Below are 25,901 nucleotides of genomic sequence, written 5' to 3'. Positions count from 1 at the left end.
CTCTCACTCATTCCACTAGACCAGCCTGCCGATAGGAAACATTAGTAGCCGTGTCCTTTTAGCACACCATTTCCTGGGTTTCTCAAATCCCACCCCGTTTCATTCAGACCAGTTTTTTCAAAGATGTTCCCATTGTTAAACTTAACTCTTAAGAGTCTTAGTAATATGCCGATTACAGGAGCAGGTTTTCTGGGAAGCTTCTCCAGAAGGCATGGGTATCTATCAAGTCCCAGGCCCAGGTATACTAGGAGCAAGGCATGATGGTGGTTCTTTTGTTTGTTTGTTTTCTCCATCTGCCCCAGAATTTCTATGAGAGTATTGGCCCAACAGTCAGACCTGTGTGGGGTGGGGATGCAGATGGAGGCACTGGGCACTTGTTCAGCTTGAGCCACTGCCACAGTGTGATCCTGACCAAACCACTGAAACTATTCTGTGCCTCGGTTTCTCCAGCTATGAAATGGGCATAATAGCCCATCTTCCTTCTCTTCCCTTCTCAGGGAAGTTGATAGGCGGCTTCCCCTGCATGATGAGGGTTTAACTGTGCCATTTTGCAAAGTGCAAGATTTTTCTTCTTTGAATAGCCTAACAATAGTTATTTAAGTAATTGCTTATAGTTGTACATAGCCAGTCACTCCTCCCAGTTAATCCAGGGTGTGTTTTATTTGGCTTTGTTCACAGCAATGGTTTTTTTGCATCTGATTGCATAAAGCAAGTAGTCAAAATTTTGGCAGGTGATGAGTTAATAAAGATAAGATATCAGCTAGATCCTAACCACACAGAGTCACTAAAGAATGGAGCCCTTCTGCTAAGGGCTCTTTAGCCTCTACACACCTGGCATCCTGGCCAACTGTCCCATAGCTACTCACTCTGATCCCCAAGGTCACAGGAGCTGATGTCACAATTGGTGTCTGAGCTCTGACCACCAAATAGCCATGGCGAGCCACTTCAGGGCAGACTAGACCACGAAGCTCCTCAGCCAGGAGCTATCATGCTGGACCATCCATCATCTGGTCTTGAATGAGGACAGCCCAGTTTCCAGGACTCAGGGAATAGAACACCACACCTTTCAGAACCGCCTGTTTCCCCCTGCACACACCACCAGCTAAGCAAGAAGCCCCACAATGATCGTTGTCTTATGGATGCTTCTCATTGCAGGAACAATGTGGAAGGGATATAAGTATCCCCCAGGAGGGGTAAGTGTGCCTTCAACTTTGTTCTCTCTTCCTACTTTGAAATGTATTCCCCGGGATAAATGAACTAAGCATCAAAATCCAACTTTTGAAACAAATACTCTCTTCTTTATTAAAAAAGTTATTGTAGCATACCTACTTCTATTGTTATTCACTATCTACTTAGAGTTGAGAGAGTTCCCTCTTTCATGTGATCTTTTATACATCTTTTCCTAAGAGTCTTTACTTTTTTTAGGTTCTTCAGTGTCTTTCAAAAAAACTGGAGGTATAAAGATATTTCAGGCCCAGACTCAAAGCTGTCTGACAGTGCTGACCTAGTCTCATGCTCATGGGACACTTTATATGTTCAGCCTTCTATACCACTTAGCCCACACCAGCAACCCACACTTAACTGTCCCTCATCAGGTAAACACTGGTCTGTAAAACGGTTCTGGTGGCAGATGTCTCTTTCCTCTCTCCTCCTGTTAGACCTTGGATGTTCATCTTTTCTTTGCCTCTTGTCAGCTCCCACACTGCTAAGCCCCTGTGGCAACTGGGATCGGAGGCATTAGGTGAGACAGAATGGGACACAGCTACCCCTACCTGCCCTTGAAGGCAGTTATCTCAGCCCCACACCCTAGCAAGCACTAGGCAACACCCACCTGACATACTTTTTTCCCCCCAGACCCCGGTGGAAATAAACACAGATGATCCTGGTGAAGTAATGCAGCTCTGAAGCGTTCCTGGCCAGCTGTACTGTTCCTGTTGGTTTCACATAAAGTAATTGCATACCATGTTGTCACATTTTATGTAACAAGTTACCACACTTTTAAAGATGAATGAAGACTTGGTATTCTGTTAGCTCAAAACAGGGAGATGGAGGGTCGGGAGGTAGTTGGGTGGATGGGAGTGATTGGGTCCCCTCTGTTTCATAGTCTGTAAGAGTGGGATTAAGACTAAGATACCTACTTCAATTTGTCCCCTATTCTGTACCCTTGAACATAGAAATCCTCTAGAGCTCTTTAGACCTATTTCCCACATAATACCTTTCTCCTGGGTCCAAGGTCCAGGGTCCAGGCAGGGGTGAAAAATGTAAACGTTACAGAAGGGGTTAGAGATTGCAGCAACTTTAAGCCTATTCTCTGAGGGTATTTCTCTGTGGCCTTTTCACAGCTATCATTAAGCCCAAAGCTTACACCATGTGGGGAAAGGACATTTTCATATTGGGTGCTAGATACTAAACTATACAGTATTTTAATCCTTAGAGTAACCTCAGCCTCATTTTACAAAATGGTAAAAATGAAGTCGAGAGGCTTAAGTACCTTACCAACCCACACAGTTCTCGGTAGCAGAGTCAAAATTAAGGTCCAGGTCTTCTCTTTGGTGTGCTTTTACACGCCAAGGAAAGGAGCCAAGCAAGAGAGGCTGGGTTATCCAAGACCTTGACTACCTCTTGGTTCAAGTCTTCCTCACCTGAATAAACAAGAAGTTGCCTTTTCTTTTAGCAGTGACTGCTGCTGATCTAGGCAGCATGTGTAGAAACAAAAGCTAACTGCCCAGTCCTCAATATGATGCAGTTTGAGTTCATGAGACCAAGAATGGGAACCTAAGTATAAGACCCATGCAATTAATTTGGGTGTCCAAGCCCTAGGATATTCCTAACAAGCCCTCTAAAAGTGGCTTGAGCTTTCTGACCCTAAAAGAAAGAAAGAAAACCTAACAAATACAAATACTTTTAAAATAAATTATATGGAACTGCTCCCATTCTGTGGTTGCTTTGGGATGACCAATGGTTTCATTGTTCAAAAGTACACACTTACCAACAAAGTAGATCTTTTGGTTACACAGAAAGCATATTGTTGATGACTATTTGGTATTTGTTTGCTGAAGTATTTTTAAGTGCCTCTATGCAGTGTATGGATTACTTTTTTTAATAGAAAAAGTGAATTCAAGATTCATAAGCAAAAATTTATAATTTCTAAATCTAGGATACCAGCATCTTTTATGATCCTTGTATGACCTAGACTCAACACATTCCATTGAGTTAAGTGCCTACATTCTCTGGCTGCATGGCTGTGCCCACTTGCCTCATATATTCCTAAGGACTCATCTTCCCAGCCATCTCAGGCTCTTTGTATTATAGGGGATCAGAACCACTCAATTTCTTGAAAAGAGGAACTATATACCCAGTTCTTCTTCTTCCCGTGTTCCCTGGCTATACCTCCAAACAGTTCTCCTAACTTGGGTGTCTAATACCAGAATAGTTCTCTAAGCTGGTGGTGCAAGAGGGGAGAGGTGTCAGTGGCAGGGGCTGAGCAGATGGGAATGTGTAAGGGAGAAGGAACAGAGGTGTGTGTAAGGAGGTAAACCCCATCTCTGAAGTCTGATGAGTCTACTCCCCATCTCTGAAGTCTGATGAGTCTACTGGGGTTTCTAGCTGGAATAATGTTCAGGGTGATGAAATAAGGAATATGAGTTTTAGTAAATAAATGCAAACCAGTGAAAATATCAATAAAATATTTTTAATGCCTACAATGTCTTTTATACATAAATTGCAAAACTTTTATCTGTATATGCAAAAGTAGATTCTCTTGCAGGTCAACAGCACCAGAAAACAAGCTATGCTATGTAAATGTTTCTTTAAACTTGATTTGTCCATTATGTAAAAGACATGGATTTAATAACTCCAAAGACATCTATATTCCACTCTTAATCATACACTAAACGCCTGAATATTTATTTCATCACATCCACTCACAAAATAAATAGTAGTCTAATATATTCAGCACATTGAAAATAAAACAACCGGTCTCTCTTCATATATTTATTCTCTTTCCAAACATGTTTTGGTCTCCTGCTATATCTCAGAAATGTACTAACAGCTGCTTTTAAGTTATAAAATACAAAACAGTAATTTATTTCTTGGAAAAGATCTTGGGGATTACATTAAAAAATGAAATTTCGAGTTCCCATAGACTTTCTTGTTAACAGTCTTTGAACCTTCTCACGGCACACATGTAAGGCTGCCTGTGACATGTGGTACCCTGGCCTCCAAATGGACGTAACTGCATTTACAGTTTAGAGAAAATACAAAGACAAGTTCTGAAAGTAGCCTTTAAAGAAAGTCCCCCCTGCTTTGACATAGCAATACCTAAAGCAAGTGGGACTGTGCAATCAGAGCTATATGAGTTTTATGAAAACTACTTTCCCTTCACATCGTGTTTGAGAATGCCGCATCCATGATCATGTAACATTATTACAATACTGAAATAACATTACTACATTCGTGACTTATCATTATCCAATAAAAGGCACATCTTCAAATATTAATAAAATCTGAAAATCAAAACAGTAGAGGACACATTAAAAATCAAGCACTTAATTTGTAAACTTGATAAAATAACAGCCTATTCCAGTTTCTTCAAAGGTTTGTGAGCTTTTTCTAAGAGTGGTCAGGAGATGCAGAACAAAATGGAAGACAGGATTTGGAAACAAGGCCAAGATTAAAAGATTCAGAACCTTTTTTTTTTTTAATGAGCTACAGGAGTGCCCTTTTATAATGCTGATGCTGAAGAAAACTGAAATCAACATCTGTATTATAGAAGAAGAAACGCACCCAGAAGTGATGACACATAAGGACACAACCTGACTTTTTCTACCAAGTTCTGGAACTTTTAGCTAACACAATGGTGCCTTTCTGTACAAATAACTGCACAATATCATTGAGTAAAGTGCTAGTAAGCTTTAAGCCACCAGAAATCTTTCAGCTATGACAAGCACTTGATTGTAACTGCAGATTTCAACGAGTCTGAATAGTGAAAAAAATACATTCAAGCAAACTTTTGAAGGGGGAAAAAAACATCACATTAAGTGACAGCAAAGGAAATCATGTTCCAAACCTGTTTTATTACATGGAATATCACACTACCCTTGAATCAATTTCACTGAAGGTATTTGAGATTGGTGAGAGGCAGTCAATAGGCTTTTCTGCCACCAGTGTTTAACAGTTCTATGTGATCATTAGAAGGGTGTTATTCCTAGTGATGAAGACACCTTTCATAGGATTCAACTTCAAAAATAAGTTCCTGCATTTTTAAAGTTTGAAACTCAATTCAAGATGAGTCAAAAGTCTTAAAAGGACTGGTATTCCCATTAAGGATGGGTCATCCCATTAAGGAAGGCTAATAGTGATAATCTATAACACCCAAACTTGAGAATAAAGAAAGCTTTACGGATAAAAAAGAATATACAAAAACAACTTTTAGACCTGTTGAAGAGTAAGGATTCTTGTAGGATAACCTCACCTACTTCCTAATCCCCACCAGTCAATGGCTTAAGATAGCCACAATGTTTATTACAGAATTGTTCTACAAGCTTATGTCCCACTGTCCCCAACCCTCAGAGTCAAGGACAAATGCTCTCTGGCATCATCATACCTCATTTTCTGTTGCTGACTTTCCTTGAGACTTGGCTTCTCTCCAGCCAGAACCTAGGTCAGCCCGATTGGAATTGCTTGGACTTGAGGCTTAAGAGATATAACAAGTCTATAGATATGACTTGAAGAAAGGTGAGAATGAAGAAGTTCCACAGCCTAGTAAATACCAGTAACAGGGAACATCCTTTCCACCTGGGAAAAAAATCTCTTCACAGTGCATAGTTTGAAATAAAAGTGCGATATGGGCAAAGAGAGAAGGTGGTGGTCTTGATACACATGAATTTAGTTTTTGGTTTTTTACCGTTAATCACTAAAGAATTTAAGATAAAAATACAAAGTCATTAACATGAAAAGGTCCAGGGCACCTTGGATTCCAAAATATCTCTATAATGGGGGAGCGGAATGGGGAGGAGGGGAGCCTCACATGTCACTTCCTTATTTTTTAAACTATTATTACTCTTCCAAATCTAATGTTTGAATAAAATAAGTATTTTTTCTTCAATTATAAAAATGAAATTTTTAGATAAAAATCAAACAGCACAGTGACCTTGTCTATTTTACACTAAAGCCAACATAACAGTAAATCTGAAAGTAAACCTTGGAAAAGAATATTCTTATATAAAATGGCATAACTTGTATTTTAACTTGGAAAAATTTTTGTTAATTGCCTAATCACCTAAATTAGTGAATAAGAATGCTCAGCATCCAATCCATGAATAATGCAGAATACAATTTATTCTACTTTTTACTTCAAAGTCACATAAATGACATCCATATAATTATAACAGCTACTCTACATTTTCAAGTTCTCAATCAAAACATATAGGTTAGGACAGGTCACTTTATTGCTGGCAGCATTAATGGAAGGGCCAGTTTCCTCATCAAAAGACAAAATAAATTTGATTGGGAGCCAGGCAGTGCCGTACTCACACATCAGCAGAATTACGGAAGTAAAGGAGCAATCCTTTTTTTTTCCTTTTAGAGTAGCAAAGGAATAACATAAGATTGGCTGACTTGTGAGCGGCCCCACATGAGAGTGCATAGCTCATCAGGATCAAGGGTGGCACCTGTGAACAGTTAGCTTCGTAAGAGCACTCACTGGGTGTTATGTCATCTGCATTACAGATTTCACCCTGGAAAGTATCTGAAGATACTTTATGCTCTAACGACAGCCTGCAAATAGATGACAGTATGCATTCCTTCTCCTTGAGTACCCAAGTAGAATTCTAAAATGATAAGGGGCTTCTTCAGTCTGAAGGCAGGACTTCCTTGCAGGAGACTGTTTTCAGAATTTCACAAAAATAAATAAAAGCAGCAGCTAACGCTTCTTCAGCTTCTTGGCCTTTCGACGTTTCATTTCTTCTTCTTCACGTCTCATTTCGTCTAAATCTTCTTGCATACCCAGTCTTAAACTGTCAGGAAAAAAAAGGGGGTATTTATCAATATACATGAAATTACCACTCTCTTTAAAAAAGCAAAAATGAAATTTCAGCTGGGAGCTTACATGGAATGTGCTGATACACTCAAAATGCCTCAAGCCTTTACCACTGAAAACAGACTAAGCAGGAATACTTTTCACCAGGAGCCACTGCCACTGCCTCAAGTTATAGTGGAAAAAAGACCTTACATATAACCTCAACACCTTAATATTCCCATTACAGTAATAAATATAAATTATCTCATCAGCTTTAAAGAACAAGAAACATTTATTCAATAAATAACATTCTTTTCTTGTCCCTTCCCAACACCTTATTTTGATATTTTATCTAGTTAGAGGAGGGACGGCAAGAGGGAGAAAGAGGTTTAATATTCTGGGTTGAGAATGAGGTGAATTATTTCACCAAGTTAACCTTATAAACAAAGTAATCATTTGTTACCCCTACCCAAGAAATGATCATTTATTTGATATCAGGTGGCCAAACAGGAATCAGACATAGGAAATTTCATATTCCTCAACAGGTCCTTGAGGCCAGCGGTGGTACAGGTTAGCAAGACTGAGATGTATCTGATGTGGAAAGGGAATTAAGGATGGGGAAAGAAAAATAAGAACATGCTACAGTGGGATCAGGGGAGGCCTCTAGCATTTATTGTGTGCCTACATGGGTGAGTCACTGCACTGGGCAACTTGTACACATTATCTTAACCCTCACAAAACCTCAATGAATAAAAACAGTATATTCTCATTTTACAAATGGGAAAACAGATTTAAAAGGCTAAGGGATTTGTCTAAAGCCCCACAGCAAGTAAGCAGGATTGGAATTCAAACAGCATGGCCCAAAGCCCCTGCTCCCAATGATGCAACTGAAGGAGGGAACAGAAAAGAACTTTTAGGACATTTCTGCACAAACGTGTTACATCTGTGCTTACCTCTTTGCTTCTTCCTTCTGCTGCTCTTTCCAACTACTCTCCATGTAACGTAAGGCATAATCGCTTTCATCTTTGTATCTGATAAGAGAAAATCAAAGTTGTTAAAAAAAAAGAAAAACCCGATTTTCTAAAGGAACTACATCCTCCTGTTTTTAACATCAACATCTTTATAACTAAATCAAACATACATTTAGGATTATTCCTCCTTGTTTGGCAGACAGTGAGGCGGGCAGAGGTTGGGTAAAGGGGAGATTCTAAAGTAAAGATAAATTAAATGACCCCTTAGTATTTCCAGAAGGCAACTATTCCTGAATCTAATTTTGATCAAAGTACCAATCCAACAACGTTTGCTCAACTCACTCACCTCTATTTACATGACAGTGTATATTAAAATCATGAAAGCACAATATATATGAAAATTATTATATATATATATATTAATCTCATTTGAGTTTCATGGATTCAGAACAGAGACTGAGGCAGATAACAGCTTGACCAAAAGCATATAGCTAGCTTATGACATTACTAAGATTAGGTTTTTAGATCTGATTTTTAATCCAGTTCTTTCTTCTGCTAAATTTTTTTAAAGACCTTTTCTTACTATTGCCTTCTAATTTCTAATATCCATGACTTCAAAGGAGAGCGCAAGTGCTGACGGATTTACTTATACAGTTGGCCCTTGAACAACATGGGTTTGAACTGCATGGGTCCTCTTACATGAGAATTTTTTTTTCACACTACAGTGCTACACAGTCCATGATTGGTTGAATCTACACATGTGGTACCACAGATAGGGAGGAACTGGTACACAGAAGAACCATATATACGGAGGGCTGACTATAAGTTACATATGGATTTTACCTAACCCCCATATTGTTCACAGGTCAATTGTATACTACCTCATTTAAACCTCCCAAATGTCATTTAAAAAATAACTTACTCAAGTTTACCCAGCTAGTAAGCTGTGGAACTTCCATTCAAACCCCGAGCTTTGCTCTACATCAGTGCTTCTCAAACTTTAATATGAATGTGAATCACTTGGGAACCTTATAAAGCTGATCTGGATTCAGATCTAAGGTGGGGCCTGAAAGCCTGCATTTCTAACAAGTTCCCGGGTGACGTCAATGTTGTTGGTCCCATACTGCTTGCTGTTCACGGACCACACTTTTGAGTAGCAAAGCTTTTTACATCAAAGAAAAGCAGGTGTCAGATCAAACTGGCTTTCAACATAGCTCTGTGGATGGCTTTCTGATTTCAAAGCCAATCCATTTCTACTACACCAAGCTGCTTCACTCTCATTAAATATATATCTTATAAAGAGAACAGTTAAAAAGGGATATTTTTTGGCCCTCATACAAGTAACTACACAAATAATTCTGCATTAATTCTTAAATATTAAGTGCCAAAAAAGTAAATCTAAACAATCATCCAAGGATTCCTAATTAAGAATTGTATTCAATGCCTCTACTATTAATGTTTATTTTTTTTCCCCATAGCATGGATTATTCATAATAAAAAGTATATATTTCTAAATCTTCTTTAGCCTTACTTTTTTCGGTCATAGCCAAAGATCTCTCGAATGTGCTTGGATATTTCTTCCTGAGGTTCTCCTTCATCTTCAATAAAATCTTCCATTTCAGAGTCATATTCATCATCATCTTCCTCCTCTTCATCTTCTCGCTGCCTTTTGTAACTACCAGGGGAGGGAAGCCTTTGAGGACCTAAGAATAGAAAAGCCATTATTTATAAGATCATTAAAACTTAGTAGTCCCAACAAAGTCCTATGTAAGCTGAGATTTTAAGAACTCATTAAGATGGCAGCCTCAAAAACCAGAGCCAGGGTTTTCCCTGGTGGCACAGTGGTTAAGAATCCGCCTGCCAATGCAGGGAGCACGGGTTCAAGCCCTGGTCTGGGAAGATCCCACATGCCACGGATCAACTAAGCCCGTGCGCCACAACTGCTGAACCTGCGCTCTAGAGCCTGCGAGCCACAACTACTGAAGCCCGCGCACCTAGAGCCTGCGCTCAGCAACAAGAGAAGCCACCACAACGGGAAGCCCGCACGCCGCAACAAAGAGTAGCCCCTGCTCACCACAACTAGAGAAAGCCCGCGCACAGCAACGAAGACCCAACGCAGCCATAAACAAACCAACCAACCAACCAACCAGAGCCAGCAACTGGCCCCCAGCATGAACTCATGACTACATCATCCCTGTTGCTTCATGGTACCCACAAGGAATAGAATTCCTGTCTATCCCAGGGCTTACTAGAACTGTTACATTTTCTAGCTTAGTAGTTCCTACTCTTTTGGATTTAAAAGACTAGTACAATTTTTTTTTTAAAAAATTACAAATCACTAAAGGATCACTAATTTTACTCATGCCAAGAAAAGATGCCAAAGGTAACAATCTACCATCTATTATCACCATAATTCCATTAAAGTTTTAAAAAGTCCAATGAAGTATGACAGATTCCCAGATATGGATAATTGTTCAAACTGAGCAAGTCTGACTTTAAGGAAAAACTCACTGAATCATCCTAATTTTTGTCATTTTGCCAAAAGACTGATTAAAAATTCTGCAAAAGACAGGCACTGATCAACAGACCAGTATCTGGGAACAACTGCTTTCTAGTCCTTGATTACAGACACTCCCTCTGTTGTTCTACAGTTGTTTTTAATATGCGTGGCTTGTCTCCTGAGCTCGGAGTTTCTTTAACTTTAGCACTCTGACATTTTGGGCCAGATATTTCTTGGTTGTCAGGAAGCTGTCCTGTGCAGTGTACGATAATAGCCTGGCCTCCATCTACTAGATGCCAGTAGCATCCCATCCCCAGTGTGTCAATCAAAAATGTCTCCAGACATTGCCAAATGTTCACTGGGGATCAAAATTGTCCTTGGTTAAGAACCAATGTTTTGACTGAATTAGGAAGTTTAAAGCGTGGAATCTCATCTTTTGTTTCTTTTTATATTCTCCATGGTGCCTAACAAGTGCTTCAACAAATCCTTAATACTGTGTAGAAACTATGACCCAGCAGTTAGTAGGTGCCACCAATGATCCCATACCTTGGGACGGCAGAACCCTAAAGGACTGGTAGCTAGGGCCACTGTCAGCAGCAGAAACACAAGGGCAATCTAAAATAGTTCCTGGCACATCGTGGGTGCTTAACAAATATTTAATGGCCAAATAATGCAACAAAAGGCTTCAAGCTTACAAATACACTCCAGTCCTTGAAGACAGGTGTCTATAGTCTTCATGAAGAGGTAAAGATGAATTCATTCATTGAACCACAAAAGGCATATACACTCACCCTGTCTTACAAACCCCATAGCTAAGTTTATCGCACTTGGAGACATTACAGGAGTGAACACAGAGGGCCCTAGATAAGTCTCTTTCTAAAGACTTTTCCAAGCCATGGTTACTAAAGGAACTCTCTGGCATAGGACAGACAAAACATCAGGATTCTATCAACACAAGAATACATTTGAAAGCACATAGAAGAGTTCAGAGGGTCTTTGGTTATATAAAACAAAGTATCCTTTCCAATTTCCTAGTGACAAATAAATACTTTTAGGGTGAGGGGAAATTCTACCTTGGGCAGATCTGTAGCCAGATAAGGAAGGCTTCATTCCATTCATCTGTCCATTGCTGGATCGGCTGATTATATTCTTGGAAGAAATCGTTTCTGAGACAACAGTGCATTTGGGCTTCAGAGAGGGACCTGAGGTACTAACTGTCCGCCCAGGTGCAAAGCTGCTCACTGGTCTACCAGGGCCTGAACTGCTGACAGTTCGTCCAGCTGGAACTACTGATCGGCCAGGGCCATTGACTGACCGCCTAGGGGCCCCTGAGCCACTCACTGGTCGTCGAAGGTCATGTGGACTGCTCACAGGCCGCCCAGGGCCACCAGAGCTGCCCATAGGCCGCCCAAGGCCACCAGAGCTACCCACAGGCCGCCCAGGGCCACCAGAGCTGCCCATAGGCCGCCCAAGGCCACCAGAGCTGCCCACAGGCCACCCAGGGCCACCAGAGCTGCCCATAGGCCGCCCAAGGCCACCAGAGCTACCCACAGGCCGCCCAGAACCACCGGAGCCACTGGTAGGTCGCTCAGAGCAACCTGAGCTGCCTGCAGGTCGACCAAGGCCACTTGTACCACTGACTGTCCGTCCTGGGGGATTTAAGTCACTGGTTGGCTTCCTGGTCCCACTGACTGATCGCTCGGGTCCTGAGTTGGAGCTGCCATTCTGGCGCCTGGGCACGGGGCCAGAACTAACCGTGGGCCGAGCAGTCCCTGTGCTAGGCCTCCCAGGGGCTGAGCTGGAGCTGCTGCCTGGCTGCCTGACACCTGGACTCTTGGCCTTATCGTGTGGGGTGACCATGGGTCCAGGCCTGGAACGGCTAGGATGAGGAGATTTTTTGGCTTTGTGCTCAGTAGCAGATTTTGGAGTCCCTTTAGCAGAAGTCTTTGGGATACTTGGTGAACAGGTGCTGGAGTGGGGCTTTCCAGCCCCATTGAAAACAGGTCTGTCACGGCCCTCACAAGGCAAGGGTTGGGCGCAACTGCCAGATACTACTTTGGTCCTTTCTCCTGGCATGGATTTGGATGAGGATAAACGCAAGTGTTTCTCATTAGCTGTGCTGGGTCTGGATTTCTTCTCAGCATAAGGAAGGGGAGTACCCTTGGAAGAAGGATGCGTGTCTCCAGAACCTTTGCTAAGTTTTGTGCCCACACTTTCTTTCTGAGAGGGTACTTTTCTGGTTGGTGGTAATCTTGCATCTGTCTCAGGTTTCCTTTTCCTCCGCTTTTGTTCAAGGAATTCTCGCTCCCTAAGTTCTTCTGCAGTCATAGGCCGCTCTTCTGTCTTCTTCACTACCTTTATCTCCACCGGTTCGTACTGCTTTTTCTCGGCCAGCCTGAGTAGATCATTGAAGTTCATGAGTGGTGGGGCACTTTTAAGGGGGACCTTTGGCTTGCTTTCAGCTTTGGGAAGTTCTTGCTCTTCCTCATACTCTTGCTCTGACTCTGCTTGATTGTATTCTAAGAATTCATCCTCTTCTTCCATCTCAAACTCTTGGTCTGTTCCCTGGCTAGTGTGTGTTTGCATTGCCTGCCTCTTCTTTGACTTCTCCTCAACAGGAATCCCATTGTAACCATGGAAATTATCCTTTGTCCTCTTGGCCATAGCTCTTGCTTTCTTGTCATGTTTTAGCTCAATTCGCTTTTTCACTAATTCTTCTTTTCTCCTTTTCTCTTCCAAAGCTAAAAGAGACAAAACAACATATTATTTCAGGGTCTCGATAACAGTATGTTTATCTGAAATCAGGAGGTGGCCAAAACCAAGCAACATTCAAGTTACAGTTTGAAGAAGTTCAATGACATCTAAGAATCAAATGAGGAAGTCATTAAACAAGTATCAATTTGAGTCATCTTTACATAATGTAAAACCCATATGGGTTTTTCTATATGACTAAGCAAGGGAGAGTCTTGGCTTTTAGCTTTAAATATACAAAATAGTTCATACCAAATAAATATACCAAGTTAAGAGAATATTCGTACCCACTTAACAGTTGGTTATTAATTACGAATCAGTGGATACTTGAACTTATTGAATTAGTTTCCTTGTCATTTGTGTGAAGTAAACCTACTGCTTGAGTTTACCCGTTTTACAAAAGTGTCCCTATTTTAACCTTTTAGGTAGCACTCTTATTTGTTTATTTTTTTAATCTTTTCGGCTGCGTTGGGTCTTTGTTGCTGTGTGCGGGCCCTCTCCAGTTGCCGCAAGCGGGGGCCATTCTTCGCTGCTGTGCACGGGCTTCTCATTGCGGTGGCTTCTCTTGTTGCAGAGCACGGGCTCCAGGCGCGTGGGCCTCAGCAGTTGTGACACACGGGCTTAGCCACTCCGCGGCATGTGGGACCCTCCCGGAGCAGGGCTGGAACCCGTGTCCCCTGCACTGGCAGGCGGACTCCCAACCACTGCGCCACCAGGGATGTCCCTAGATAGCACTCTTAATAACATATTTTTAAAAATTAAAATACAAAGTAGGTAGAAGCAGATTCAGAACCAAGGTCAAGAGGGAGTTGCCTGGTTGTCCAATGGTTAGGACTCAGTGCTTTCACGGCCGTGGTCCCGGGTTCAATCCCTGGTCAGGAAACTAAGATCCTGCAAGTCATGCAGTACGGCCAAAAAAAAACAACAAAAAAAAACAAACAGGAAAAGAACCAAGGTCAAAGAATGGAGTTCTTACTTCTCACTGGAAAGCTAACATGGCCAATTAGAAGATATGGTCACTATACCCAAAAAGCTTTTAATTTAAGAGGAAATAAAAGATAGCATCCATACAAATGATCAACATAAGAATATATGTAATGCTATAAATACAGCTGATTCAGACACATACACAACAAATCCATTAGCCTGTTATGATATTACAAACATCCACTGGTTAGGTACAAGCTAGTTGTGAAGAAAGAAGACTTTAAAATTGAGAATAAGGATATAGATTCATACCTTTTCGTCTGAGCTCTTCTTCTTTTCTTCTGAGAAAAGCCTGGACAGCTGCCGACTGGACACCCTTAACTTTGGGGTCTTTTTTGGGAGGACCCACTGCCAAACTGTATCTTTTCTAAAAATAAAAACAGAGGAAAAGTTATACACAATTAACTTTGAAGCAACAGAGAGGTTTAAATGTTGACTGAAGAATCTATTCTGAATAATTAAGAGATCACATAACCCACATGAAAACTTAGCTATAAAATTTCAGGCTAAATATGATTATACATGACTATTTTTAGGTGCAGAGTTTCTTTAAACATCCTCAATAATACATAAATGAACAATTGAGAGGAACACTATTTTCAGGCTATTTTCCCAAAAAGATACCTGGACTGGGGGAACTGAAAAAAATCACCACTAAAACAGATTGAGTGCTTTAGAATTCTGATTTAAAAGATTAGCCTTCTTCAGAACTTTCCAAACAGAAAAAACTACTATCACAACTGTTTTCCTCCTAAGTACCCTACTCCAGATGATTTTCATAGCTGCTTCATAGGTTACTTTGCTTTCATCATGAAATACTGAGATCCTACTTTGACCATGGGCAAAGCTGGTGGCCAGCCATAGCCAAAAAGCATTTCAAAGAAATTTAAGCAGCAAGAAGGGCCCAAGTCTCTGTAACCTTTAAGTGTAGCTCTATGTTCGTTAAATATTAATTTGCCACACAAACCCTTTTAGACAGGTTTCCATGTCACCCAAAAATTACTAACATTATCCTGGAACAGATGGTATTTCTCTGGGCTTTGATTTTTATCTAACTGCATTGGGAAATGACTAAAACTAGAATAATGTTAATTTAAACTATAAAAGGAAAAATATTTCCTTTTATTTTATCGTTAGAGAAGTATGATAAACAGAGCTAATAACTCAGACCAGGATGATTAATCTCCAGGACCATTCCAAATTAAATTTATGGGCTAGGAAATAAGAATTTTTTAATGCCCTCCTTCTTTCGTCTTAGGCAGATGACATTCTTATCCACTCAACCTGCTGCTGTGCTAGTTAAGAAACACTAACCTATGAGAACAAATTGAGCTACTTAGGAACCAAAGAAGTGACTCCCAAAATGTGTATGAAATTCCTGGAGGAAAGCCAAAGGACTCATGCTTACTACACAGCTGCCAAATAGAAGGCATCTTGAAACAGGCTGGAAGTTCCAGCTAAGTTAGTCTACCAACAAAGCAGCTGGCCAAGAAAGCAGGCCCTAATCCAACCTGAAAATCCTGCGTGATAGCAATGCTTGAGACCTGACACATCCCACATAGAGAGAAATTCCAAAAGAGAACATCCAGATTCCTTTCCCAGTCCCTTTGGCTGTCATAATAAAATCCTTTAATAAGTCCATATCTTTGCAAATCTAGTTGCAATCCTTTCCATAGTGGATTGTGACCCAATATGTAAAGGAGAAAGGAGATGGAAAGGAAAACAGGAGAAAAAGAATATTGCTGGGGCTTCCCTGGTAGTGCAGTGGTTGAGAATCTGCCTGCCAATGCAGGGGACATGGGTTCGAGCCCTGGTCTGGGAAGATCCCACATGCTGCAGAGCAACTGGGCCTGTGAGCCACAACTACTGAGCCTGCGCATCTGGAGCCTGTGCTCCGCAACAAGAGAGGACACAATAGTGAGAGGCCCGCGCACCGCGATGAAGAGTGGCCCCCGCTTGCCGCAACTAGAGAAAGCCCTCGCACAGAAACAAAGACCCAACGCAGCCAAAAATAAAATTAATTAATTAATTAATTAAAAAAAAATATTGCTTACCTAACTAGATATATAAAATTTGTCATGGTTTACAAGAACCTCAAACATAGGCCTTATCCACAGGAAACTCCCATTTTCTTAATAGAAGTGCTACCATGAAGATGATTCAAGTTGCATAAGACACATAGACTCATAAGCAGAGGCACACACTCACTCTACCCCATCCCATCAAGTAGATATGTGAGAAGAGGAAGGGTGGATTTGTGTTGCCAAGGCTCAAGATTTTTCTGTCCCTGCCAACTATACAGCCCAGAGATTCACCTGCCAAATCAAAGCTTATACAGGGCTCCCCCTACCCCAAAATGCCAATATACACATTAGTGTTAATTATTTAAAATAGGATTGGTTTGTTACCTAGGTAGTACAGCAGCAAGTGAGCACTTCCTAATTTGATTTCAGGGTAGACATCTTTCTTCCTAACCTGGGACTTAAAGAGGTAGGTAATGGGATATGACTAGCAGAAAAGCTACTCTTGACTGAATACAGGCACTGAACAAGTAAACCACAGTGTCAATGGGGCAGTTTAATGCCTTGTTTACTAAGCTTCAATCATTCGCATATCACCTTCATGATTTTTGCCCTTTTATAGTATACCACTTGTATTATTATTTACTAATTTTAAGAAAACATGTAGATCAAACACCATGACTTATTACTACAGCTTTACCTCAAGCAATAATACCTATAAAATGACAGGCTTGAAGGGCTAGTTATATTTTTCCAAATCCTATCAAAATATATAACTTAAAAAAATGCAACTATGGGAATAAAACGTATTTGTGTATCACCGAAAATCATGGTACAGCGAAAGCTATGTGTACTGCACTTTGGGAAACACCGACTGGGAAACAAGCACAGGAAAGGCAGAACACAATAAAGAAACAAGGGAGGGGGTTCAGGAACTCGGATTCACTCAGAAAAGAATCCCAAAGACTACTTTGAGCTTTTTTCAAAGTATACACCTATTTTCATCAATTCACATGCCAATTTCAAATTCAGCTTTTTTTTTAAACACTGCTAACCCTTAAGGATACTTATTAAGCTGGCCTCACATTTAACCCAACAATTTTGCTGTCCTTGTCCTGTCCGTATGATGGAGAAGGAATTCAATAAATCTATAAAACGTCTTACTTTGCGGGCCTGCTGGGAAACAATTTAAGTAGGACAAGGTCCTACTTGATGAGGCTTAATCTTATTTACTGACACGAGCTGAGTCATAATTAATAGTTTCTTACATCCTCTGTAGCTTGATGCACTCAAAAGCAGATACCAGGAGAATATAAAAATATTCTCTTAGGCAAAGTTTAGATCAAAACCTAGAAATCTGGGGAGAAAAAAAAAAAGGGTTGGGTCTCCAGAGATAATAATGATCTTCTTTTTTAACATTTTTAATGAGATTTAATTCACATATGATAAAATCCACCCATTTAATATGTATGAGTATATTCATAGAGTTGTACAACCATCACCACTATCTGATTCCAGAACATTTTCACCTTCCCAAAAAGAAACCCCTTACCCTTCAGCAATCATTCCCCATTCCCCCTTCACCTATGCCCCTGGCAGCCACTAATCTACTTTGTTTCTATGGATTTGCCAGTTCTGGACATTTCATATAAATGAAATCATGCATCCAGTGTACCATTACATAGTGACTGAGATGCATCATAAAATAAGGTAAAATTTAGAAGCTGTAGGTAAATAATTATGTAGATAAGTGATTATACAAAGTAGGTAAGATTTTTCAATTAAAAAAACTTTTTTTTCTCCATCTGCTCCAGAATTTCTATGTGAAACTCTCTCTCATCAGACTTTACCGAACACTTACAAGTGTCATCAAAAAACCAACAGGGTTACTGCCCAAGGCTTTATCAGGCTGGAGTTGGAGAGCTGGAGTTGGAGAGCTGGAGTAGGGAGCTAGATGGATTCGAGCTTTACAGATGACACCTCAAAACCCCACTTCCGACAGCATTAACTCCAGCCTGAGCGCCAGCCTGCCCAACACATTCCAGACTTGCAGCCCCCACAACCGCATGAGCCAATTCCCTAAGACAGATCCTACTGGTTCTGTTTTTCTGGAGAACCCTGACTGCTACAGCGGTCTTTGGTATCTTACTACTTTCACTTAGCATAATGTTTTCAAGGTTCATGTTGTAACATAGTCAGTACTTCATTGCTTTTATGGATGAATAATTTTTCATTGTATGGATATACCACATTTATCTAATCATCAGTTAATGGATATTTAGATTGTTTCCACTTTTTGGCTATTATGAATAATGCTGCTGTGAACATCTGTGTACAAGTTTTTCTGTGAACGTGTATTTTCCTTTCTCTTGGGTCTATCACTATAGACGTTCCTAACATTGAGCTGGCTAGACTTTTGAAAAAGGGGTTGCAGTCAGACCCTGGTATTAGAAGATTTGCTGTAATAGAATATTTTATTAGACAGTCTCCTTCCCCCACAGAGGTGCCCAGCAGAGAACCACGTGTTGAAAAGAAAGCTTCAGGCTGGGATTACATTATATTCCATTTAATAAGGCAGGAGAACTGTCTGCACTTTCTCCCACATCAGATGGTCACTTTTAGCTCTAGCAGCAACACATCAAGATGCATCCACCAATTCTGTATCTGACTCAAGGCACCAGGCTGCTTCATTGTTTGAGCTTCATGAAAAGCAGCTGGACAAGAGTTTCTTTTATCCTAAGTGTATCCATTTTATTATACTGCAAGCCGACTCAGTCATTCTGCTGGGCCCCAGTGAATGATCCACAACAGTGAAGCTCATGCCATCGAAATACAGTATCAGAGATTTTGCCAAGATTTGTAATTCTGAAGCCAAGAGACCTAGAAAATATTAAGTCACTTTAAACACATGTGTTCCTTGCATTGAAACTATACTGTCATGGTCAGATTAAGAAAATAAGGAGCTTTCAGTCTGGAAATATATGTTCACCAAATATGTTATATTAGAATCAATAGTCAATTCCTTCTTGAAAGCTGTTCTTTACTCAGGAGATAATATATTGTTGTAATCGTAGAAAATATAAATTTCCTTATGGTTTTATATAAATTAGAGGTTTATCGTTGGTTACAAATAGGAGTTAGAAATATTCAAAGAATATATCCTAGGGGCTTCCCTGGTGGTGCAGTGGTTAAGAATCCGCCTGACAATGCAGGGGACACAGGTTCAAGCCCTGGTCCGGGAAGATCCACATGCCGCGGAGCAACTAAGCCCGTGTGCCACAACTACTGAGCCTGCGCTCTAGACCCCACGAACCACAACTACTGAAGCCCGTGCGCCTAGAGCCCCTGCTCCTCAACAAGAGAAGCCACCGCAAGGAGAAGCCCGCGCACCGCAACAAAGAGTAGCCCCCGCTCGCCGCAACTAGAGAAAGCCCGTGCACAGCAACGAAGACCCAACGTGGCCAAAAATAAAATAAATTAATTAAAAAAAAAAAAAGAATATATCCTGGACTTCCCTGTTGGCACAGTGGTTAAGAATCCGCCTGCCAATGTAGGGGACACGGGTTCAAGCCCTGGTCCGGGAACATCCCACATGCCACGGAGCAACTAAGCCCGTGCGTGACGACTACTGAGCCTGCGCCTTAGAACCCACGAGTTACAACTACTGAACCCACGAGCCACAACTACTGAAGCCCGCGTGCCTAGAGCCTGTGCTCCACAGCAAGAGAAGCCACCGCAATGAGAAGCCCGTGCACCACAGTGAAGAATAGCCCCCACTCGCCGCAACTAGAGAAAGCCTGCGCGCAGCAACGAAGACCCAATGCAGCCAAAAAATAAAAATAAAAAAATTTATCCTTAACTTTAATAATGACTACACAACTTCTACAATCCTCTCAAAACATCATACTCAGGGAATGAATGCAGGCCTGGAAAACCACTGATTTGCATTAGGCTTGCTTAGCTGGGTAGCTAAGAGGGTGAAAATAAAACCACCAAAAAGCATGCTATTCAAGACTGCTATGGGGTCAAATGTAAATTTTACTATTATTGTGTTTAAAACATATACCAGATTATATAAAATGTATTAATAGTATCAGATAGATACCTCAGAGCCTCTAGTCCAACCTCATGTTAGAAATGGCCCCCAAAAGACAACTGTGTATTTACTGGCTATCACTCACACAATTTGTAGCAGTGTCTGAATTAGAATCTAGGTCTCCTGACTCAGGGGCAAAAGTGTTCCCACTACAACATGCTTCACTTCTAACTTAATCCCAACACTTTCATCTCTAGCTCGAACCTCATTCTTAAATGCCATTCCCTAATTTCTACCTGCCTCTTAGATCGTGCCATTACCCCAAACAGGTCCACCACTGAACTTTCCCTCAACCTCAGACTCTATTTCTGTTAACTATGCTGGCACTCTCCCAAACAGGCTGTAAATCTCTATCCTCCAGTTTCCATATGCTGTTAGTTTGGTCTTTAAATTTCTCTCCCGTCAGACTTTACTGTACACTGAGAAGTGTCATCAAAAAAACAACAGGGTTACTGCCCAAGGCTATATTAGGCTGGAGTTGGGGGTAGGGAGCTAGATGGATTCAGGCTGTATAGAAGACAACCTTCCTCACCACCCCATTTCCAAAAGACTCTCCTCATTCAACACAGGGCGGTGATTAAGAGCAAGAACTCTGAAGCCAGTTTGCCTGGACTACATTCTCTGCTCTGCCACGACTAACCCTGTCACTTATTAGCTGTGTGACTCTGGGAACATTTCTTCATCTCCCTGGACTTCAGTTTCCTGATCTGTAAAACAAGCTTCCGTATATGGTTATTATGATGATTAAATTAATTAATATACAAAAAGTGCCTAGAACAGTGCCTGGCACAAAGGAAGCACTATAAATGTTAATTGTTGTTACTGTTATCCTTATTATTCATAAAGAGATTGTCTAGGTAGTGATGGGGAAGAGAAATAACAGAATCTCTGTGGGGCAGTAGTTTCTAAAAGACCCTTTCCCTAAAACACCAGTTCAGAAGTACTGCTCCAGGCTAGAAATCTAAAGCTGCTCCAGGCACTGGAAAAGTCATCTTCAGATCTAAGAGTGGGAAATAATCCAGTTATAATCAACTATCATCAAGGGTTACAAAGTGACTGCCTGCAGAAACTTTTTTGTTGGCCTATACTATTCTTTAAAAGGAAATATAGATGGACAAAAAGCACACGAAAAGGGGCTCAACATCACTAATTATTAGAGAAATGCAAATCAAAACTACAGAATGGCAATCATCAAAAGATCTACAAACAATAAATGCTAGAGAGGGTGTGGAGAAAAGGGAACCCTCCTTCACTGTTGATGGGAATGTAAATTGGTACAACCATTATGGAGGACAGCATGAAGCTTCCTTAAAAAACTAAATATAGAATGACCATATGATCCAGTAATCCCACTCCTGGGCATATATCTGGAGAAAACCATAATTCGAAAAGATACATGCACCCCTATGTTCACTGCAGCACTATTTACAATAGCCAAGACATGGAAGCAACCTAAATGTCCACTGACATAGGAGTGGATAAAAATGTGGTACATATATACAGTGGAATATTACTCAGCCATAAAAAAGAACAAAATAATGCCATTTGCAGTGACATGGATGGACCTAGAGATTGTCATACTGAGTGAAGTCCGAAAGACAAATATCATATGATATCGCTTATACGTGGACTCTAAAAAAAAATGGTACAAATGAACTTATTTACAAAACAGCAATAGAGTCACAGATGTAGAAAACAAACTTATGGTTACCAAGGGAAAGGGGGGGAGGGATAAATCAGAAGATTGGGGTTGACATATACACACTACTATATATAAAGTAGATAATAAGGACCTTTTATTCTCTAATAAAATAGATAATAAGGACTGCGTATAGCACAGGGAACTCTGCTCAATACTCTGCAATGACCTATATGGGAAAAGAATCGAAAGAAGAGTGGGTATATGTATATGTATAACTGCTTCATTTTACTGTTCACCAGAAACTAACACAACATTGTAAATCAACTATACTCCAATAATAATTTAATTTTTAAGTTTTTAAAAAATAAAAAAGGAAAGATAACCAGCACAAGGAATATAGCTAGTATTTTATAATAATCTTATATGGAGTATAATCTATAAAAATATCAAATGACTATACTGTCACCTGAAACTAATGCAATATTGTAAGTCAACCATACTTCAATTTAAAAAAAAGGAAATGTAACTACTATAAAGTACCTATATTCTTACCCTCAAGGTTCTATAGCTTCCCAAATCCTTATATGTCTGATACCACATGAAGGCTTCCCCTTACTTTTTGATCTGAGGGTCACACCAGAGCTACAGTATCTTGTCTGGGGTGATTTTCAGACTGACTGTGAGAAAGACCATTTAACTTGCCTCATGCACTACAAGCCATCAATTATAGTTACTTGTAACCTGTAAGAATCCAGATTCTAAGCTCTTCTATTCTACTAAATCAGACAACCACTTTGTTTTTGTTAGAGGAACCCAGGGAGAAAAATATTAAGGGCAAGGTTACCAAAAATATCTTTCCTCCTTTAAAATAAACAGCGCTAATAACAGTGACTGGTTACATCACCTTTATCAGCTGTTTTTTTGTATTCAGTTTTCCACTGCGAAATGATAGCATGCTTAATATTTATAGGCATGATGCAATCCTTCTTTTAACTAAAACATTATAAAGCTAACTATTTCTCTTAAAAAGAAACAATGTAAAAGAAAGCTGTCCCAATGGGAACTGTTCATTGCTTTTCAAGTCAGATATAGCAGACACTTCTTAAAAATAAAAGCCCTGCAAAGAGTTCCAAATAGCTGTACAGGTGTTTCAGATTTTAGCCTCCCTTGGATTTTAGTCTAATCAATGCTAGTGTATTTCTTTTCTGTAGCAAAGGTGTGACACAGGAACGTGATGACTGAAATCGAAAGTCAGCTCCAATAGGATCCAAATGGAAGGTGGGGGAAGAGATGGCTAAAAGAGAAATATGAACCAAGCACTAGAGAGGGATGGAGTTATCTGCAATTACTGCAAAGCCTCTGTGGTTCTCAGACCATAACTCAATCAATAAAGTTTTTGTCAAGCAGGGGTGTGTGTGTGTGTGTGTGTGTGTGTGTGTGTGTCCGTGCACTTGCAGAAATGTTTTTCTTGACTTGGATGGTGGTTTATAAAGATACTTGCTTTGTAACAATCTTACACTGTACAATATGTGTTAGATTTCACAAGTGATAGTGTGCTCTAAAAGGCTCTACTTTGAGCTGATAAAGCAAATATTCAATAACTTAAAATAATTAGATGAATCGAGTAAAAACAAGATCATGGATTAAATTAAATACAATCTTGCTCTATTCCTCAATAGTTTCTTTTGTGACTTACTTTCATCTGAAGTAAAAAGATAAGGATTATAATGCTGATAACTAAATCAAACTTCCAGGCTTACTAGCTTTTGGGGTGGGTGGGAGGGAAAAGCATGCTTTCTTGAAGTACATGCCTATGTTCATCTATTACATTTTAAATGACCGCCAATTTACCCATTTTCCTTTTTGCTTCCAATCTTTGTTATTCCAATCATAGATAAATCGATAATATATATATTCTGAAATACAGACATAGTTTGAAAACTTCTGCTCTAGAAATATGTACTTTTCTCTCAGCAACCATTGGTTTTTAGAATAAGAAACGAGTAACTTGGTTCTGATTCTTCCACAGAATAGTCTTCGGCATCAGGGCTAGTATTATCTATCTTTGACCTCCACTGAAATTGAGTAAGATGTAGAATGAAATATGGACCTAATTTATGCAAATATGAATGTTACTAGATCCAATATCGACTTGTCTAGGAAATTTACAGATGCAGAAAGTAATTCTGTCATTCAAGGTTGCATAACTTCAAGATCATTCGGAGTATTTGGGATGGGATGGGAATATATATAATAAACTGATGAATATCAGTTTTATTTACCAGTTATTTTACTATTTTTAGATCAATATCTTCAAAAGAGTAAAAAGAATGAGCCAGCCTCAAAAGACAAGAAAAGTGCAGGGGAGGGAAAAAAATATTGCAAATATACAAAAATCTAACAAATGCATAGTGAGAGCTCAGTAAGGTCCAGTTGAATTGACTTTAAAAGACAGCCATTTGAGCTCTACATCTCATCTCTCAAACCGCAGGTAACACAATGCAATTTATCGGTTTACAGCTGCGCTGTGGTACCATCTGAGGATACAGAAATGATTAGTTTATGTAAAACAGCTACACCCCCGCAAAGCAGGCACTCTCACCCACTACCTCATTTAAAGTCTTACACCTCTCTGCGAATATTAGCGAATTAGCAAACCTTACTGAGTAAATGGGACCTAGATTTGAAACAAAGACAAATCTGGACGACCACAAATAAATGGAAGCTGAAACTATTTCACTCATTCTGTTGGCCAAGGATTTCGTGGAATCCACTCAACTCCCGCCTTGGGAGGTGATAATTCAATCACCTGGTTGGTTGAGTGGGTGGGGCCACAAGTCAAAGAACTTTTTCGGGAAATCACAAAACGTTTGACCCAAAGATCAGGGGGAAATCGCCTCAAAAGCTATCAGGCCAAGTCCCTAAAATTCCTGAACTCCCCAACCCCTGGGTTGAAGTTTACGCCGAAGCTAGAAACTACTAGCGCTAGATTTCACTATGTGCCAGGCATGGCTCTACTCACCAGCGCAAAGTTGCAGGGGTAACAGCCTAAACAAGCCGCTCGTCAGAAGGCTCCCACCTCGCATCTCAAGCCCGTCTTCACCCCCAGTACTCAGAAGTACATGTCCAAGAGAAAAAAACAAAACCACCAACCAACCAACCAACAAAAACGGCGTCCAGGTCTTTCCTCTCCCGGAGCCGACAGACGGATTCCTGGAAGTTCCACGGGCCACACATTCGGAACTTGAAGACCAGGATCTCCTACAGTTGCGCCCCCGCTGGTACTTACCGGCACGTTGTTGACACCTTGTGCTTTGGAAGCTATCAGGAGAACTTCCCTGAAGTCCATTCTGGCCGAGGCGGAGGACTGGGCCAGCCTCTCGGAGAAGACGGAATCTCCGCCTTAGCGAGGCGACCAGCAACAGCCGAATGAACTGCCTGCCCAGCCCCTCTCCCACCCCTCCCCTGCACAACCACTTCCGGAGCCTTCCAAAGCCGTCTGCCCACCCCCTTTCCTCCAGCGGCCAGTACCCTTCCAGGTCCGCCGCTTCCCTCGCGAGTCTTTGGCGTAACTTCCGCTTTCAGACTCGAGACACGTAGAAACGTGGTACGTGGCTGCTGGCGTCGGCTCGAAGGGGCGGGACTAAGCCCTTCACCGACCAAGGAGACTCGGCCTAGTAAACTGTGGGGAGTGGCCAAGGGAGAGAATCGCTACCCTGTGGGCCTTGGCGCGAGGCCTGACAATTTTGGTGCTCCTTGTGAGCTCTGGGTAGGGGAAGCGAGGGGGTGAGGGGTTACCTACCAGGCCTGGGTTCGCTGGGTGTCACGGGTGGACGCTCAGGTTTGAGACGGCGGCGTCCCAACAGCAGAACCGACGGGTCTCGAGCAGGGGGTTTGTTACCCGTTTGTAGGCAC

General features: G+C 40.9%; 2 protein-coding genes across 3 annotated transcripts in view; one reads left to right on the top strand and one right to left on the bottom strand.

Annotated features, from left to right (window-relative positions):
• MISFA (mitochondrial sheath formation associated) overlaps window positions 1-3,677 on the top strand; it is a 16,397-nt gene extending 12,720 nt beyond the window's left edge. The window contains exons 2-3 of the mRNA XM_057552434.1: window positions 1,156-1,193; window positions 1,855-3,677. Of these exons, the coding sequence (XP_057408417.1) occupies window positions 1,156-1,193; window positions 1,855-1,905 (89 nt within the window). The 3' untranslated portion in view covers window positions 1,906-3,677. The remainder of the gene's footprint in view (window positions 1-1,155; window positions 1,194-1,854) is intronic.
• Window positions 3,670-25,901, bottom strand: SPTY2D1 (SPT2 chromatin protein domain containing 1). Of its 2 annotated transcripts, none has more exons than XM_057552433.1 (6): window positions 25,789-25,901; window positions 14,480-14,594; window positions 11,563-13,230; window positions 9,521-9,692; window positions 7,972-8,049; window positions 3,670-7,016 (listed from the first exon to the last, which is right to left on the bottom strand). In XM_057552433.1, the coding sequence occupies exons 3-6, from the start codon at window positions 13,151-13,153 to the stop codon at window positions 6,923-6,925; spliced, it is 1,935 nt and encodes a 644-aa protein (XP_057408416.1). In that variant the 5' UTR covers window positions 13,154-13,230; window positions 14,480-14,594; window positions 25,789-25,901; the 3' UTR covers window positions 3,670-6,922. The 2 variants fall into 2 exon arrangements, with proteins under 2 accessions (XP_057408416.1, XP_007174891.2); XM_007174829.3 differs by lacking the exon at window positions 25,789-25,901 and adding an exon at window positions 25,276-25,458.

This window comes from Balaenoptera acutorostrata, chromosome 9 (genome assembly GCF_949987535.1).
Source record: "Balaenoptera acutorostrata chromosome 9, mBalAcu1.1, whole genome shotgun sequence".
Classification (NCBI taxonomy): Eukaryota; Metazoa; Chordata; class Mammalia; order Artiodactyla; family Balaenopteridae; genus Balaenoptera; species Balaenoptera acutorostrata.
Note: the sequence above shows the minus strand (reverse complement) of the source record. Positions and strands in the feature narration are given on the sequence as shown.

Coding starts and splice junctions, on each gene's coding strand:
- SPTY2D1 (XM_007174829.3), bottom strand. CDS start 25,335: ATGGACTTCAGGGAAGTTCTCCTGATAGCTTCCAAAGCACAAGGTGTC. Junction 14,595..25,275: donor AAGGTGTCAACAACGTGCCG/GTAAGTACCAGC, acceptor TTTTATTTTTAG/AAAAGATACAGTTTGGCAGT. Junction 9,693..11,562: donor TGGCTACAGATCTGCCCAAG/GTAGAATTTCCC, acceptor TTCTATTCTTAG/GTCCTCAAAGGCTTCCCTCC.